The sequence below is a fragment of the Lasioglossum baleicum genome, chromosome 7 (assembly GCF_051020765.1).
Source record: "Lasioglossum baleicum chromosome 7, iyLasBale1, whole genome shotgun sequence".
NCBI lineage: Eukaryota > Metazoa > Arthropoda > Insecta > Hymenoptera > Halictidae > Lasioglossum > Lasioglossum baleicum.
Genome location: NC_134935.1, coordinates 8,429,124 through 8,447,087, shown reverse-complemented (window position 1 = coordinate 8,447,087; position 17,964 = coordinate 8,429,124). Strand labels below are relative to the sequence as shown.

General features: G+C 37.0%; 2 protein-coding genes and 1 long non-coding RNA gene across 7 annotated transcripts; 1 reads left to right on the top strand and 2 right to left on the bottom strand.

The window, feature by feature from the left end:
• Positions 1-769: 769 nt before the first annotated feature.
• On the bottom strand, positions 770-7,891 carry LOC143210443 (putative maleylacetoacetate isomerase 2). Its single transcript, XM_076427328.1, has 5 exons — positions 7,624-7,891; positions 7,266-7,317; positions 6,527-6,675; positions 6,115-6,319; positions 770-5,924 (listed from the first exon to the last, which is right to left on the bottom strand). The coding sequence occupies exons 1-5, from the start codon at positions 7,639-7,641 to the stop codon at positions 5,695-5,697; spliced, it is 654 nt and encodes a 217-aa protein (XP_076283443.1). The 5' UTR covers positions 7,642-7,891; the 3' UTR covers positions 770-5,694.
• A 3,401-nt stretch (positions 7,892-11,292) lies between these two features.
• On the top strand, positions 11,293-17,175 carry LOC143210452 (uncharacterized). Of its 2 annotated transcripts, XR_013009249.1 has the most exons (4): positions 11,293-11,486; positions 11,741-11,895; positions 11,965-12,104; positions 12,238-17,175. It is a non-coding gene; the product is annotated as an uncharacterized LOC143210452 (long non-coding RNA). The 2 variants fall into 2 exon arrangements; XR_013009248.1 differs by lacking the exon at positions 11,293-11,486 and having other exon boundaries at positions 11,727-11,895.
• On the bottom strand, positions 12,106-14,378 carry LOC143210423 (protein salvador homolog 1). 4 transcript variants are annotated; one of them, XM_076427291.1, is made up of 7 exons: positions 14,239-14,378; positions 14,080-14,156; positions 13,669-13,796; positions 13,354-13,587; positions 13,057-13,299; positions 12,446-12,751; positions 12,106-12,376 (listed from the first exon to the last, which is right to left on the bottom strand). In XM_076427291.1, the coding sequence occupies exons 1-7, from the start codon at positions 14,327-14,329 to the stop codon at positions 12,274-12,276; spliced, it is 1,182 nt and encodes a 393-aa protein (XP_076283406.1). In that variant the 5' UTR covers positions 14,330-14,378; the 3' UTR covers positions 12,106-12,273. The 4 variants fall into 4 exon arrangements, with proteins under 4 accessions (XP_076283406.1, XP_076283407.1, XP_076283404.1 ...); XM_076427292.1 differs by having other exon boundaries at positions 13,057-13,278; XM_076427289.1 differs by having other exon boundaries at positions 12,106-12,751.
• Positions 17,176-17,964: the final 789 nt, after the last annotated feature.

Sequence of the window (17,964 nt, the reverse complement as noted above, 5' to 3'; positions counted from 1 at the left end):
GCGGCTCTAGCTTATGTTACATATGTAGAGTTACGTATGTATCTCGGTAATTTATCATCTTCTCCATTTCCGCTTGACTACTGATTTTATCAATGTTCTCTCTGGTGAAATCGAATTTTCGAAATAACATTATTTTCTTATTTTAACATGTTTTTCTTCGGCTTTCTCAAATTCTTATTAGTCCTCGAGAATATCGAATAAGTATTGAAACCGCTACAGACAGGTATCAAAGAATTGTTTACGCTGGTTAATTAATACCTCTGAATGGTTCGCATTGACACAGATCTACGAAACGTATTTTAAAAATTTTTTTAAAAGTTGTAAAATGCAACATTTAGTTTTTTTCTACAATTCTGATCAATAGCAATACTCGAAAAAATGTCTTCACATCCTGCAGTAAAGTAATTGCTCTAGCTTCCCGAAAAAATCGTACAGTACAATATTTAAAAAGTTATCGTCTTTTTTAGATCATCCGAATATTAATATGCGAGTCACTGTACTTCAATTTCATCGAAATCCGAGAGGAAGTAACGTTTCGTCAAGTTTCCCAAAAAGCGCCTCGAAAGAACGCATTTCAAGTATTCATTGTGCCTCGCCGCTCGGTTGAAACCGGTTACGATTCTGTTGATAACAACCGGCACTGCCACTGTCGAGGCGATAAGCTGCGCATTTACATAAACACACGCCCGATAGCCGTTGGCACCGTGCTCATGCTCGTGTCCCGTCCGATGTAAAATGAAACGAATATACACATTCTAGTACCACCATCTAATACACTATGACACAGAATTTATTATTCCTCGTAAGCAGCGAACGTACATAATTCAAAATTTGTTTCACTTACAAAATATCTATGCGTATTCGAATACCGTAACTCCGGTGTCTCTGTGTGTGTGCTTCTTTTTTCTATTTCCGCCGATGTGTCTCGTCCGAAGTATCGTTTCCTTTTTTTACTGTTTAATTATAATACATATGCTCGGATAACCTCGCTCCTACGCCACGCATGATTTTACAAACGGTACGCGCGCCACTACCTAACTAAACTCTACTTAGGACCGTCGTCAAAACGAACTTTCTAACAAATGGTTGTCCACTGTCGACCATAAATCTGTCCCGGACCTATGCAGGAAATCAATGGTCGCCTCTATTCTTTTGTTCTCGATACGGTTGCCGCAATACCTAAATCATCGCTTTACCAACAGAATGGGACACCTAACCAGCAACACCTAAATGCTCACGCTAATCCCACCTCGAACAAACAGAAACCTCTAAAGCACTCCGCTTTCGTTTTGTCAGCAAAGGTTTAACGCGTTTACTACACACTGTGGAGCTTCGAATAAAAATCCTCCGCATCTATCACACCGAGTTAAACAAGTATTAATTTCGTCGCTTAACGATTTCGATAAATTGTTGAACTTAACGCAAGTCTACCCTGCAAATCTTCGTTCACTGAATTGCTCAATATAACACAAGTACGTTCAAGCCTGTTTCTGATTTTGAAACTGCGTTAAGTACATATTCCCAGTGGCGCACTCAGGGGGGAGCCAGGGGGCCAAGTCCCCCACCAAGACAAAAATGTTCAGCTTCCAAAATTAAAATTGCGGAATAGCCCTGGGTACCGATGATAGATATTTTGGCTTAAAAAAAAAGGTCGTCACGCAAAACCTAGGACTGGTTTCAACTCGGCCCCCCCCCCCCCCAAGATTACATCCTGGGTGCGCCACTGCATATTCCAATAACAATAAGATTTTCCATGAAACAGTTACTGGCAGTAACACGATCTAATTGTATCTTTTAGAATGAGCATTTAAAAGAATACTTTCCAAGCGTCTTCGTGATGCAAAACGTTCACTGAACCGTTAAGTACATTACCCATTAAGAATAATAAGAATTTTAACGAAAACATTCTAATCTAATATCTTTTCGAATGCGTATTCAAAAGATCGTTTCCGAGCTTGAAGCTCCCTAAAAATAAACCCTATTTAATAGGATTAATAAAAGTATAAAAAAATTAATCTAGAACAAAGTCAGTTAGGTGTTCTCACTTATGTGTCCCACCCTATACACTCAGGGATGACGATACAGCGAGATAGAAAGCTGGCAGGACCATAAACAGAGTCGTTATCAATCCAGTTTCATTTCTGGACAGTCCCCAGAACATTTTTGAAACTGTTCGAAATAAGCACTTTAAAAAAACTTCAAGAATTGACAAGCCCTCTTCGAAAAACGTTGATTTACCCACTGAATTCGACCTAAACCCCTTTATGGTCTCGTTCGGCTGCCTCGTTGTACAGCCACCCCCACTTTCTTGTGTACGAAATAAAGCTGTCGGTTCTCCATCGAAAAGAAAACGCACCACGTGCAGAGAAATGGAGAATTTGTCTTGGTCGCGACCGCGTCCTCTGCCCCCGCGAGCTTAAAGTCTCCTTAGTGTCGCTCCCTTGAACCGGTAAATCGTTCCCTGAGAATTATCCATTTCTCATCTGCTCGGTACTATTAAGATAGTAACAAATATATATATATATATGTATCACGTGACCTCGGAAGAAACCGGAGAGCGAGAAAAAAGAATTTTCCCTCCCTACGGTCGTGTGTCGTCGAACGGTCTCCTTTGGATCGCGTCGACCGGTTGTAACGCTTCACGTGAACGAACCTCCTTTGTGCGATTACGATCGAAGGGTGTCACTTGTTTGCATCCCTTTCTTGCGTCCCCTATTTAAACTCTATCGTACGGCTTTCCCCCTGTAGCGTCGCGCTCTATGAAGTACAATGATCGTCTCTGAATATGTTCCGGATAAGATTTAATGAGTCTCCATTGAAATCATAAATCGCATGGCTTTCGCTTGAAGATTCAAGTCCTTGTTTCTCCACGTTTTCCTCGTTAGCGTCGCGCTGTGTTCTACGAACGTTACTTCTTGTTACTCGGTAATTTCTACACAGCGGATATTATGCATTTACGACAAAAATGAGTAGGTGTAATTTCAAACAGTAAATAAATTAGAAGAATTTAAATATACTGTGTGTTATATTATTTTCAACCTATTAAACATATCAATTTTTATTTCGCTTCAGATTGTTGCAGTTCAGGTAGAACATTTTTATTTTGCATAAAGATCCGCTGTCTAGTAATCTCTCATGGTCAAAGAGAGTATTGGTGAACGCGTCATGACAATTTTTCAGTTGATAATCTCAGAACCGATTTATCGCTTTCGAGAGATAATCATTGTACATACTGTACAACTGTCTTTCCCCTTTAACGTCGCGCGAGACGCTTCGGAACATCGAAAGCTATTTGGTGTCGCCTCGTCACTGATCTGACAAACGTTTCACAGTGCGATGGTTTTAGCAGAGACGCGACGCTACGGAGGGAACGTTCGATGTATGACGTGCGAGATGCTGTTGTCGAAGTAGTAGTTTTACGGGCGGCCTTGGCCCGTGTTCTCTCTGCATGCAACACATTCGTTCGAACGTCTTGTATAAAAATTATATATACATTATTATCTAGTCGCCCACTTGTACGATGCACACACGTCTACGTATGAAATGTATAACTCTCTGTGATTTTTTTCCTCGTCGTTATAGTATATAGTATAAATTATAACAATTCCTAGCCGCCTAGTCGAAGAAGCATGCAAACAAATACCCCTCCGCCCACCTATCATCTATTTACTACGGTACGGTATTTCTTAAGTAATTTGTAAACGGAATGTCAAGGAGAACACGATTACAAAAAACGAGCTCTACACGAAGAAACTGCTCGATTAAGCTAGCACGGTGTTTGTTCACCTGTTAACCGGCGAACACTCTACCATTCCCATACTCTATTGTCTATTACCGTCCTACCATTTCTAGACTGTGGATTTTGTAAAATGGATATTGTAAAACTCCAAAATTATTTTACCGAAATCCGAGGCAGTTCTCGTTCACATTATTGTCGTGGTAATGAGAATGATTAAAACAGTCGGTGAGTTAGTTTACAAAAATATCGGTTCACAGAAGCATCCGCAGTCTAGCGATTGGTATCTACGCCGAGTTTTTACGAAGTTACAGTTGACGACAAAAATCTATGTAATTATAATGAAATAATTTTAAACTGCCGGTTAACAGGTTGACGGGATCGACGAGCCAAATGTTGAGATTCGCGGGAAGTAATGGCAATGAGGAACCCGGCGATAAGGAACAATGTCAATAAATCGGATCATTGACAATTGTTTGGTACCGTAATTCAGTCGTCTTTGTCGCGCATAAAACGTATTCATTCCGTGTATAAAACTACAAAATATATAGACGTTATACAATTACAGGCGATACGATCGAGAATGTATCTTTATATAAGATTATGTCTCGCAAATAATACAGCGGAAAGTACTCAAAGTGTGCTCAAGATTGAAAGACGAATATAATTCGAAAAACTTTTCGAGTACGAGCTTCAATCGTAGCTTCCCTCACCCCATTCATTTTTTAATCGTATAGTAGAATGCTTCTGAAGATTTATTGCATCGAAAATGTTAACCGGAGTTCGAATATTTCGATTGAAAACGAAAATGTTCGTGGAAAAAGTGGAATGGCAAAAACGATCAGCCGGTTAACAGATTACGACGCGAGTTTTGAGATCGTGTCGAGTATCAACGTCGAGCACACCTTCACTATCTTCTCAAGCTAAAAAATACTCGTGAAATCGAAAGTTATACTGTATCCTGTATCTAGTATCCCTAGTAACGCTTACTCGTGGACTCGACATGATTTCTCAGGAAGAAATGAAATGTACCGAACGGATATAGAAGCTTTAGAAAAAGGAATTTCATTTGTACTTTTCATTCCTCAGTATTCTTGTATGGAGTTTTGAGCAGATTGCGTTCCCTTATTTGCACGTTTCCTTCTTTCTTTCATTTTTTTTTGTTTGTTTCGCGATGTTCAAATCTGCTACGTTATACACTCGGCAATGAATGTCCAGTTATTATCTAATATTATTTAATAGCAACACTTCTCCTTAGTCTATGTAAGCTAAAAGTAATCGAAAAATTATATTATCGTAAGTATAAAAAGTAAACTTTTGATTTCAGACAACAGAACCTATTTAGAATAGGTCGATACACTTTACAAAAGTAATGCGTAAGTACTGTACGAAGACGAATTTCTCGGTAAATTTTGATTGTGCGTACGAACCAATGGAAAAACATAACAAAAAATTAAAAATAGGCCAACATTCCTATCATCTGAGTAAGTACCGGAAATGGCGGAGCGTCTCTTCATAATTGAAAGTTCATTGTAGAGTCGTGTAAAGTACTCTACTGCACGCTGTCCGCCATTTCGGTACCTAAATGTAGTTCGCAAGTGATAAAAGGTGAATACTCGTTCCATAAAATGAACACACACAGACAATCCAGTGAAACAATTACATTGATCGTCCGAATGGTGGAATGCGGTTGTTCAAAAGTTGCATCTGAATTTACCAAAAAATGTTGATACCAGTTAAGGATGTGCGAGAACCCGTCCTGTCCCGACATTTTCGGGTTCTCGCACATCTCCAATAAAACACCAGTCATCATCAACCTCCAACAAATGCTGTGCTATTACTTCCGATAAAAATAAAGTTGCACCACCTTTTGTCACTATGGAACTACCAAATTAGGACCACCGCCCTTCCTACTTCTAAAATAATTAGAAGAGGAAGAGAGTGGTCTGCCTTGCTTGCTACTTGGTCGCCTCTGGAGGACAGTCAGGCTGATTATTTGGGTGAGCAGCGGTGAAGGCTGGATGGTTCTCTAAGTGACGATCTACCCTCAAAATTGTCGGGAAGGGTCTCAGATCGACGAGAAACCTCCTCGCGTTAAATATTTGTGGTATCAAACAGCAATCCGCCAATGTGATTTCATCTCCCACGCAATACTTTCCTGCGCTCGACGACAGTAATTTTTCTACGGCTGAAGGAGAGGAAGAAAATTAGTAATTACAGAGCTACCATATAGTTACGACTAGACTGTGGACTTTAAAAATATTTAAGGACAACAAAGTATTCGTTTCACCTTAATAGGATAATTAAAAGAAGAATACAATTTTTATTTTGCATAAAGATCCGCAGTCTAGCTACCACTATACGTTTATATTCTTTACCCGTTAATCCTCTTGTAATCCAGTGTTGCGCCCATTCCTTTTTCCGTTCTTCCCCAACGTAGATCAGCACAACCAAATTCTGCAGTGGCTGGATTCCACTGGCTATCACTTCGCAAATCTCTCTGACTCTAGCTCTTTTCACTGGATCCGCTGGCATCAGAGGTCGGTGTGGCCTGGTCTCTTCCAGATATTGCAAGATATTCAACTGCAACCAAGACGAAAAGATGTTATAAACCAGGGAGGAACTTGTTCTCCTGCTGTACGGAAGTATAATTGAGGTATTATTAATATATCAAAGATATTTTCATTCGTTCTTCACATACATCAGTCCTTTTTTCAAATTTGCTTCAATTTCAAATTTACAAACATTCGTTTCAACAACCTTGCGCATGGTATTACCGGTATAACTTACAGACTCTATAAGGGTATGATTGTCGATGTGAAGTGCAGGCACCTGCTCCATCGGATTGATCTCGCGGAACTCATTGGAATGTTGTTCTCCTCCGCTCTTGATCAAGCTCACTGGCTTTATGTCATACGGAATCTCTTTCAAATTGAGCGCTATGTAAAAATACCACATTGAGTCACCATTAAGTGAATTTACATGATATAATTTACAATTTACCCATCGGGCACAGACTAAAGTAGCAGTTTTGCTATCCTTCGACAAGTTTACAAGATAATTGACCCTTAGCACTTGGGCAGTCACTCTGAGCATCTCAAATATTATTTATGCTACTAAATACATTGGTATCTAATCGATTGGTAAACATTTAAGTATCGCATGAGTTATTATATCCATTTCATACCCGTGAAATTTAAAAAATCACATAGAACGGAAATATTGTAGCTAGGAAGAAATGTTTCATTTTCAAGCTCCACAAATATAAATTACAACAAAGTTTGAGAGCTATATTTAAGACAATTAGTAAACAAAATTGTTAAAAAATAAGTAACATTCAAGGAGTTGTTCTTCAAAGTAAATTTCAAGTAAACAACTTAAAACAGTAGGGAGTTGTTGGCAAGAAAATTGAAGAATAATTCGGAATGCAAAGGGTTCAAACAGCTCCGAGTGCAAAGGGTTAAGAAACAAAAACACGTACATACTATTTATGTAAGTGAAAAAATTACGAACATAATTTTGCACTTACCGATTCGCACTCTCCAAGAACAGGAACTCCGCCAGTAGGAGTAAAGAACCGGCTATGAACGAGAAATAAGCAAGTAAATAATCCGGCAGAAATTATGTTTACCGGCTTCGGTGGTTCAAGAAAGCAGTGGCTGAGCGAAGCTGAATTCGATACCGGGAAGAGAAACGATTATCAAAAACGATAAACAGGTAGTTTATATGAATGTATAATAATCTAATAAATCGCGATAGAAATACGAGAATTCCGATCGAACGAGAATGGTTTTGGTAGTCGGTAGGGGACCAACAATAAAAAGCGATATCTCCCGGCTTCGGATGTGTCGGCATCGGACGTTTAACCGTATCAATTGATTTCATACCTTTCCCATCACGGACATCTCGTCAAGCCTTCACGGACGGACTCGCCTGCTCGATTCTGTCCTCGATCAATCGGCCACAACCAAGCTGTGCAACTCTTCGCGAGTCTCTTCGAAATTATTCGGAATCCGTTCAACGCGCGAAATCACTCCTCCCTCCCCTTTTATTCGATTGCCAGACGTCCAGTTCCGATGCCTCATTCTACTCGGAACCCGCGCAACCAATCACCGTTCACTTTCCGATAGAAGCCAGTGCTGTACGATACGAAGAATCTTGTCTGTTTATCCGCTCGACAATTTTTTCCTAATCCCTAGAGCTGGACGCTGGACACGAGAACGCCGCGTTTCCAACCCTTACGGCAAACTACGGATCTCTTTGAACAAAAAGTACAAATCATCTATGTAGTTTCTTCTTAATAATCATAATCATAATTATAATTTCTTCTTAATAATTATTAATTCTCATATCATTCTCATCTTATATATATTATATATTATTACTCATTTTTGCCAATTCTCTTACGCGCTGCGTTTCTGGACTATAGAACGTTTAGACTTTCGATGAAGTTACAAATTTTTGATATACTGCATGTTTTCTCTAGCCACATAATGCCACGGATATTTCGAAAAATATGATGTTTCAACCATATTATCTGAATTGCATGATTTCATATATATATATATATATATATATATATATATATATATATATATATATACATATTTAATTTGAGGTTACCAAATTCAATTGAAGGAGTTAATAAATTGCCTTATTCGCGAATTTTCCTTAATTTTGCAGAACAGCAAACGATAATAAAATAATAACAGGGTTGATAAAACGTGTTATTCTTATTTATCGTGCAGAAACGAGATATTTTATTTTTGTTTGACCACGCATAGCGTTCCGTATTTTTCCTCTTCGATGGCAATGGAGTTATGCGACGATTGGAAATTATAATTAATCTGTTACACAACGTGTTGTTTTGCTCCGATATTCATATATTAACTGGTGTGTAAAACTGGAAACGTGCTCTGGAAAGTGCTCTATTTGGGAAAGAATGTGGTGTACAATCAGTGTACAATGTATAATAAACATTTTTTAATTTTAGTGTATTTATAGTATAACTATTAATTTTAGTACAATAATATATATAATCTGAAATAATCATATAATAATGTATACATATAGGAATATGTATTTGCATCACCGACGAGATATATCTATATCTCGTCTGTGTTTGCATTCTGACTGATGTCGTGAAGCTAATTTTCAATGTCTGATCAAATAGTCAAATTCTACTAGAATTTGGCTAACAGTTTCATCGTTTTGCCGCTGCATAAGATGGCGCTGTACGGACGTTCAGCAAATAATTCGCGCCCGAATTAAAAGTTCACCAAAGTCTTTTGTACAGAACGACACTTGCATGTTTTGGTGCTGCTGTAATGAATATTCAATATTTTTCATTTTGCATGAATAAATTATCTTTATTGTACAGACACAGAGGTTTCTCCAGTATACACCCTCCAATTCTTTTAGCCCTTGCATAACAATTTAATTGAATATTTAATCATTCGCGGTCACCTTAGTCACCTAACGAATTAGCCAAATTCGAATATTTTACTGCAGATGGCATCGCTATGCACTTTTAGCAAAAGTTCATATTCGAATAATTATTTAGGGTGCGTTCCAGTGCGTTCCGTTTCACGCTTCAAGCGCATACACTGTATTTTGATAAAAAACATCTTTACACAATGAGACTGTGTATGTAGGTCCACTATAAGAAATGATAAGAACTTCCCCAGACAGCCAAAATCCTTGATTGTGTCCAGGCCACAAATGCGCGTGTGGGCTCGTAGTGTTCCCCTGGACACAATCTTGGCACATGATGTCGTTGCCACAATCCGGGATATCGTGCCCAGATTAACGATCGGGCCGTTGTAAGATGGCAGCACATAGCCGCACTAACTCTTCCTTTTTACTTATTTTGTACGCATTCGAGGCGGGAAAATTAAATGATAGATTTTGTTTATTGTAGTATTTGTAGTAGTTTTCCTAGACTGCGGATCTTTATGCAAAATAAAAATTGTCTGCATCGATTGCAAGAGATAGAAACTAAATTGAATGTGACTCAGGGGAACGACCCACGGCCCACGAATATACCATCACTGGTCCCAAGTCCCAAACAGTCCCAAACCTTCGCGGAAAAAACCGTTACGTTTATTACTCAGGTATAGATCGTGGGGGAGAAGTAAAAGAACGACTGGCGACGAGAGCCCTTGACGAAGGCTAAATAGGCAATAGGCATAGTGGCTCTGGAAGTCAATGCGAGCAGATCGAACTGCACAGCGTAGAACAGCTTAGTACCGAGTGGACTTTTCTTTTCGATATAGTTAGTTTAGGTTAGCTTAGTATCGTTAGATCTTAAATAAAGTATATTTAATTTTACGTTATCTTACCCTTGCAATCCTGGAAAAAGGAGATACTGGAACTGCAGTTACTCGAATTAATATTCGGACGTTCTAAAACAGACGAGAACTTTTTTAATATTGTACTAAACGATTTGAACTTTTTGGGGAGCTAGAGCAATTAGTTTACTACAGGATGTGAAAAGAAATTTTTTCAAAAATTGCAATTGATCGGAATTGTATGGAAAAATACTAAGAGTTGCATTTTACAACTTTTTTATGTGGGCCCATATTGAAAAATTGAAAAATACGCTTCGTAGATCTGTGTCGACTAAACATATTTTGAAAATTTCGTCAAAATCGGTTAACGTTGCAATGAGCTACGTTTAAAACGTTTAAAAATGGTAAAAATCGCAGATTTTCAGCCTATATCGAAGAATTCTTACATCTTTCAAGGCCTGTCGTGTTTTTCCCGCATCAACCGATTTCGATGAAACTTTCACAGTGCATATTATTTACGCAGGCCTAGAAAACGTACTTTTTAAATTTTCAATATAGGCCCGCACGAAAAAGTTGTAAAATGTAAGATTTCGTATTTTCTCTGCAATTCCGACCAAATGCAATTTTTGAAAAAATTTCTTTCCACATGATGTAGTAAACTAATTGCTCTAGCTCCCCAAAAAAGTTCGAATCGTATAGTACAATATTAAAAAAGTTATCATCTTTTTTAGATCGTCCGAATATTAATTCGTGTAACTGTACGTATTAGGGGATAATTAATGTATTACTAGTTTATTGATTTATGTGTAGGTTTACTCTTAATGTAACTGTAAAGATAATGGAACGGCGAGGGGGGAAGAAGTAACATAAGGAAGAGATAACAAAAAGGAAGAGAGTGCCCTGTATAACTCACGGCATTCGGCACATTAGTGCGACTGTGCTGTGCTAACAAATAAGATTGTCACGCCTTCCTTTTTAAATGAAATAAAATTTGATTCGTTTCTAATGAATATTTATGTGAGCATTATAAAATAAATGTAGCTTTTATATGACGAGAATTTTTTTTTGCATAAAAAAGTAACATTCAATTTAGTTTCTATCTCTTGCAATCGATGCAGACAATTTTTATTTTGCATAAAGATCCGCAGTCTAGGAAAACTACTACAAATACTACGATAAATAAAATCTATCATTTAATTTTCCCGCCTCGAATGCGTACAAAATAAGTAAAAAGGAAGAGTTAGTGCGGCTATGTGCTGCCATCTTACAACGGCCCGATCGTTAATCTGGGCACGATATCCCGGATTGTGGCAACGACATCATGTGCCAAGATTGTGTCCAGGGGAACACTACGAGCCCACTGGCCCACACGCGCATTTGTGGCTTCGACCCGCTTGGTTGTCTGGGTCGTTTTGGATCAAGCACGTTACGTAACCATAACCTCAAAGTGTGTGATAATGGTCGGTCTATTTAACGTCGCCATTGTTTAACATTTTCATTTAATATTTTCTCGCATACGAAACTGTATTTAATTGGCTGCACTTTATATATACGTGTGTCAGTGATCAATTGAGTTTGCCATTCAACGTGTTGAATCTGGTTGAATCTCATTCATTCTATTTAGTCACAGAGAAGAATTGAAACATATTCTATTCAAGTTTTTATTAATGATTTGAATTTGCATAAACAAAGTCGTTAACATGCTTTTGCAAAGATGCTGGAAATGGATGATGGCGAAAAGATTACCAAACACCCCGAAGACTAGAAAATACATCTCCCTGATTTACGGCGCTATTGTTTGGAACCTTTGTATCTTGACTTATATTTATAATTTTAAGAAGCATGGATTTGGATCCACGGAAGCGCAAAGTACGCAACTTTCATATTAACGTTGTTTCCCAAGTTTTAAATAAAATAATTAAATCGTTCGCTTCACAGAGGCTGCCTTATTGAACTACCATAAACACGACACTGTTCGTTCGATAACCATTGACGGACTGACCATGCGGGAGGACACAGTAATACCACCGAGCATAAAGGATCAACAGGAAGACGAGGCGGCGCAGTAAAATAGACTGGTAAAAGATAAGCTAGTTTATTGAATGATAATTTATAAAATAGATTAAAAAAAATAAAATCTCGCTAAGTTTATGCTAATCGTAGATATAATTGTAACGATATCCTGGTCAATCTCTTCCGCTTACGTTGCAGGAACTCTTGAATACTTAGAATGCTCCCTGTTAAGTTTCACGGAAGAGATTGTCGTAGTGCAATCGCTCCAGACGAGGAACTACAGATTTCAGGGTTCAAGTCTTTTAGTCTTTGTTCCATTTCGCACAATAAGGCTGACCTGAACGAATAACGATTAGAGAATACTATGCTTTGCCGATGAATTGTAAAGTAACAGTTTCGAACAAACCTGTACTCCTCGTAGCGCATAACAACTTCTTCCAGCTCTTGTTTATACAATCTCGTAAGCATGGCATTAAAACAGTCGAGCTCGGGTAAACGAAACAGTTCCCACCTTAGTTTACGGTCTAGAGCCACCGATGCTCTACTATATACATACAACCAGTGAGGAATCTCTTCGTTCAAGTACGGATTGGCTGGGACCAGGACACTGTGGGAATGAAACTGCGTATGGCGTGGCGGTGAGACCACGCGAACTGCTTGTATCTCATGAGGGTAACAGGGGTGCTCGTATTGCGCCTGCCGCGTGATATGACTGAAAATAACCGATATACCTCGTCCATAGTTCATTTGAACCTCCTACTTACGGTAGGGCCCTTACTATTGTTCCAATATCCATTCCATTTATATTCAAATTCTGTATTTTCAAACAGCGAATCGATTCGAATACACTGTGTTACCAGGGACATCTCCTTACGAGGAAACAACGGAGTATATTCACGTTTACAAAACAATACTGTTTTTCAATACTGCCAAAACTGTTTATCGAAAGTATTCCGAGTAGTAAGAGCTCTAATCGAGACACAAGTTTTTCACGGGTTCTTCCAACATTGTACTTACTTCACGTAATAAACACCGTACTCGGGCGACTCTATTCTTTCCCAACCAGTGGGCAAACCTTCTTTCTCGAGAGGGTGAGACCAATGTGTGGTTTTCGTGTTATGATCTATGTAATACTTTCTACCCCTGAGAGTAAAGTCGACGGACCATCCCGGTGGCAGAGGAAGTTCTTCCTGCTGATCGTTCCTAGAACTTGACCTCTCCGAGTGGCATCTACTATATCTTAAAAATACAGTAAAACAACTACATATATATTTTATCATTGTAAATCATCCGAGTACGCTATCATCGTTATACCCAGTATTCTGTCTGTACACAGAGTGATTGTATTCCTCGTAGCCAGAGTCAATGTCCAGCGACTTATAAGGCATCTGCGGTGTTTGAACTCTGTCTAAATGATACTCGGATCCTGCGTACTGGTTCACATATGTATGCGACATAGCAGGGGAGAGTCCAGAGTGATACATTGGAGTTGCTGTGCGAGACGGTAGCCCATCCCTTGTACTCGTATTAACGGACAGACTTGCGAATCTAGATGTTCACGACATTAGAAGTTTCTTTTTGATGCCGAAGAGTGATACTGCTCGTGGTACAAGCTAATATGTAAACTACCTCTGAGCCAGGTCCGGAACAGAACTGTTCGGCGTGTACTTTCCCTCATGACTGCCTAAACCTACCGCGCTCATGGTGGTTTTAGTGTTCCCAAACTTTTGTATCATAATGGGTTGTTGCGGGATGGACTATAGAAAAATTAATTGAATGTTTACTTCCCCGAGGAAAATCTCACGCGCACGATTATGTTTAGACTGCGGGTTGTTTTTATGCATTTATAGGAAAATTGAGTATAGGAACTTCTTCCATAAGACTTAGAAAATTTTCAAAATTGAAGAGTCAATATGTGATTTCTCCTCTGTTCAAATCATTAAAGGAATAAATAACATTCAATTTAACTTCTATTTCTTGCAATCGATGCAGACAATTTTTATTTTGCATAAAGATGCGCAGTCTAATTATGTTATTTACCATAGACGTGGGGATAGTTGGATGATTGTTACGATTCCTGGATCGTCTGTTGGGCTCTGTGGTCCATACGTTAATAACTAAAAGCACGAGACAGCTTATGGAAGTTGGAAATTGCGACACGGTCTGTTGACGATCATTCGAAGAAAGAAAACAACTTACTTGGCATCTCGGGCGGCGTTTCCTTCTTCACGTATTTCCCGACGACTCCTTCCTTGATCGTCCTAAGATCCTTATTCTTTCGCGACAACATTACGACAAGCAGGATCGAACGTCAAAATCGATGGATCTAAATATGTATTTACGATGTTCCTCGAAGGTAACCTATATGGCTGCGATTTTTAGCAACGTCGCATCGGTTTCTGTTGAACGCTCTTTGCAGCGAATCGTTAGCTTTTACATTATTATAATATAAAAATTATTTTTATAATATATTTTTATAATAATGACAACATTACGACAGGCAGGATCGAACGTCAAAATCGATGGATCTATTTATACGGCTGCGATTTTTAGCAACGTCGCATCGGTTTCTGTTGAACGTTCTTTGTATAAAAATTATTTTTATAATATGTTTTTATAATAATGACAACATCTCACGACAGGCGGATCGAACGTCAAATCAATGGTTCTAAATATTTATGATTGTTCCCCGAAAGTTTAACCTATACGGCTGCGATTTTTAGCAACGTCGCATTAGTATCTGTTGAACGTTCTTTGCAGAGAATCGTTTAACTTTTACATTTTTATAAAGTCTCTTTTGCGGACCATCCGGAACGACGTCAGCTTTTCTTCAAATTGAACACAGAAGGCACATATCTTTCTTCGCTTATTGCGAACACTCGCGAAACATGGGTACTGCCCATGAGTAATCGCGCGTTTGGTATGTCGAAGATTTAAAGCACAAAAACGTCGAAAATGATTTTCTAATTTATTCGAGTCTGTTAAATCGGTTCACCTCCAGACCGTGTACATCGTTACTCGTCAATTATGTACGAGTAAAACTGACTCGATGTATATATCGCTCGTAATTTATTATCTAGATTAATATCGATATGACGTGATTGATATAATGAAAAGATCGCGATAAGATAATAAACGAAAAGAACGATTCAATTTGTCGACAGATGAAGATCTTCATTGATCTATTTACATATTTAAGAATTATTTTTTGAAAAGCATAACCTTATCTGCGTAATTATTTATGTAGTCCAACTATTTATATGGGCGTGATTAAATACGAGTTTAGATAATATTATGGATGTGTACAAATCCAAAAGCTTTACACTTGTCATAATATTTTTGAATTGTTCAAACTCGTTTTTTAATACATTATAGTTGATGTTGTGACATACCTAAAGGCACAGTAATTATATCTCATGAAAGAATTATATACAGGAGTCTTGAAATTCTTGTAATGAATGATAAATAATTGTTGTTAATTTCTTTTAAAGCTGCTCTCTGTACAAATGTTGTACTGAAATCTCTTTTATTTTGTCTACATATTGTATATATTGCTTCGTCTATTTTTATTTGTAAATCATAACCTACCTCAAGGATTAGTATTACGCTATGAAATGAAATAGATCAGTGCGTATATATTCGTTTGTTTATAGAATTGATGCACAAGGTTCGTATTATTATTATATTAACGGTGCTGCATTTGTAACAATAATGCGCGTGAAATGGAAGGATAGTAAATTTTCGTAAAAATCCAAACGTGGAGAAAGTTTATGAATTCGAATGATTTATAGAGAGATCCATAGAAAAAGGTACCTCGAACGATCGTCTGAATCGATTTCCTTCTCGTAGAAATGTCGATCACCTGTGAGTAGTAATTGTTTTAATATATATTAAAATATATATAATTCCTCTTAATTTATTAAGGATTAATTTAAACTTAAAATTTACCTCGATTTAAATCTTAAATTAATTTTCTATAAAAATTAACTGATAAATTTATTATAAAAATTTATTTTATAAGTTAATTCTTAAGTTAAATAACTTAAGTTAAATTTAATTTCACTTTAGTTAAATTAACTAATAAATTTAACATTTACATTGCGAGAAATTTTAAGTTTAAATTAATATTTAAAAAACTAAGAGGAATTATACATACACACACACATATATATACATTAAAACAATTACAACAATATATATATATGTATATAAATAAAGAATGACTAATCTTACGTAATTACTGCACTTAAATTTATTATACGAATAGCTAGCCACTCTTACGCTTAATATGACAAGGATAAATTAATCAACTTTCATTTATGTTACTCTTTTTTACATTCTAAAATCAACTGTACAACTGTTTTGTTTTTCCTTTCTAACAGTGATTAATACGAGTATCTGAAGTATATATCTATTAAATCTATATATACAATGAAATCATATTCGTCACCATAATTCGTACTAATTGTAAATGTTGTGAGGTTTGCTTGGGTCGTAATTTGCATAAAGGGATACGGGTTGTTGGGAGGGCTGGGGGGTGAAAAGAAATCTAATTATAATAATCGCTAATGATTGCGTTTTTAACGATAAATACGTACGATAGACTATCACAGTGTAGCTCGCGTTTGTATTCGTAGAGTCTCTATTGTTCTAGTCTTTTGATTATAATTCCCATTTCTTTTTTTTTACTCCGCAAACTGTGTGGGAGTATATACTTCGTTTGCAAAAAACACGTGTCGTTCTTCCTCTTTTTTTATCCGATTCTTGTAGTCATGCTGTGGTACAAATGCGGTTGTCACAATGTATATAAAAAAATACTAATATATTATCAAGAATCCCTTATTATAGTACACTTGAAAAGCACTAAAAGCCTATGTTAGCCCAGAACGTAATAATTATCAAAAATGCTCTATATCATACCAGACGTATGAGAAAGGGAGGAGAAGGGATTTTTTGTCTTTGCGAAAACCTAAAGAAAAACAAAAAAAATTGAAAAAATAGGCCACGACAAACAGTTCTAGCTATCTACTGATGTTCGACTAAGCAAAGTGTTTTCGAAACAGACAGAGAGAAAGATAGACAGACAGACAGATAGAGAGAGAGAGAGAGAGAGAGAGAGAGAGACAGAGAGAGAGAGAGAGAGAAAAAAATAGAACAAAAAACCACAGTCACAAAAGAAAAGAAACAACCAGAGAGTAGAAATAAATTAGACGTTCGTTTAATAAAGTGTCTATTTATGCGTATAGAACTCTTATGAATTTTTATCTATGTTGTTCTTCTCGAGTCACATTACAGCATTTACAATAATTATATACTTCGATTTACCTTTGAACTAATTTTCATGAAGTGGAGATAAACAGTGTGTACATTTCAGTAAACAAAGTGTACTCTATGAATTAACGAGGTAAACATATATAATCCGACACAAGAGCAGAGAAAACAAAGGATGGAAAGAAAAAAAATAAAAATGTAACAAGGTTCTCGTCTCGGCTACTTCATGAAAATATGAGCAAGCACTCACTCATTTTGTTAACCACCTATTTTATTAAGAGCTACTATTGTTTATTATTTATTATGCAATGGTAAGAAACTTTAAAAACGATCCCACGTCTCTGCGGTGGCCTGTGGGAGCACAGCTCCGAATAAATCTTATGCATTGTATCTCTATTATTTATTATATTTATAAGCAATGGATATTTTGGTACAATTAAATTTTTTTTTCTTTATTGTATACTTGCCCCTTCTCGCTTCTTTTATTTTTTTGTATTATTTATAGCTTTTTTTATTTAAAAAACAACATATATTTTTACGTTTTTTTTTGTTTGTTTCTCTCGTTTCAATGAATCAAACCTTATCGTTCAATAATATTATTCTTTTCTTATCGTTTCATTTCTCTTCGTTCATTTTTTTTTTCGATATGCACTG

Excerpts from the sequence above, each read along its gene's own strand:
- LOC143210443 (XM_076427328.1), bottom strand. Across the intron at positions 6,676-7,265 it reads TTCTTGGAGAGTGCGAATCG|CGCTCAATTTGAAAGAGATT; the intron begins GTAAGTGCAAAA and ends ATTTTTACATAG. Across the intron at positions 5,925-6,114 it reads GATTACAAGAGGATTAACGG|CCGTAGAAAAATTACTGTCG; the intron begins GTAAAGAATATA and ends CCTCTCCTTCAG.
- LOC143210423 (XM_076427289.1), bottom strand. The coding sequence starts at position 14,329 with ATGTTGTCGCGAAAGAATAAGGATCTTAGGACGATCAAGGAAGGAGTC. Across the intron at positions 13,797-14,079 it reads CAACTATCCCCACGTCTATG|TCCATCCCGCAACAACCCAT; the intron begins GTAAATAACATA and ends ATTTTTCTATAG. Across the intron at positions 13,300-13,353 it reads GTGTACAGACAGAATACTGG|TTGTTTTACTGTATTTTTAA; the intron begins GTATAACGATGA and ends ATATATATGTAG.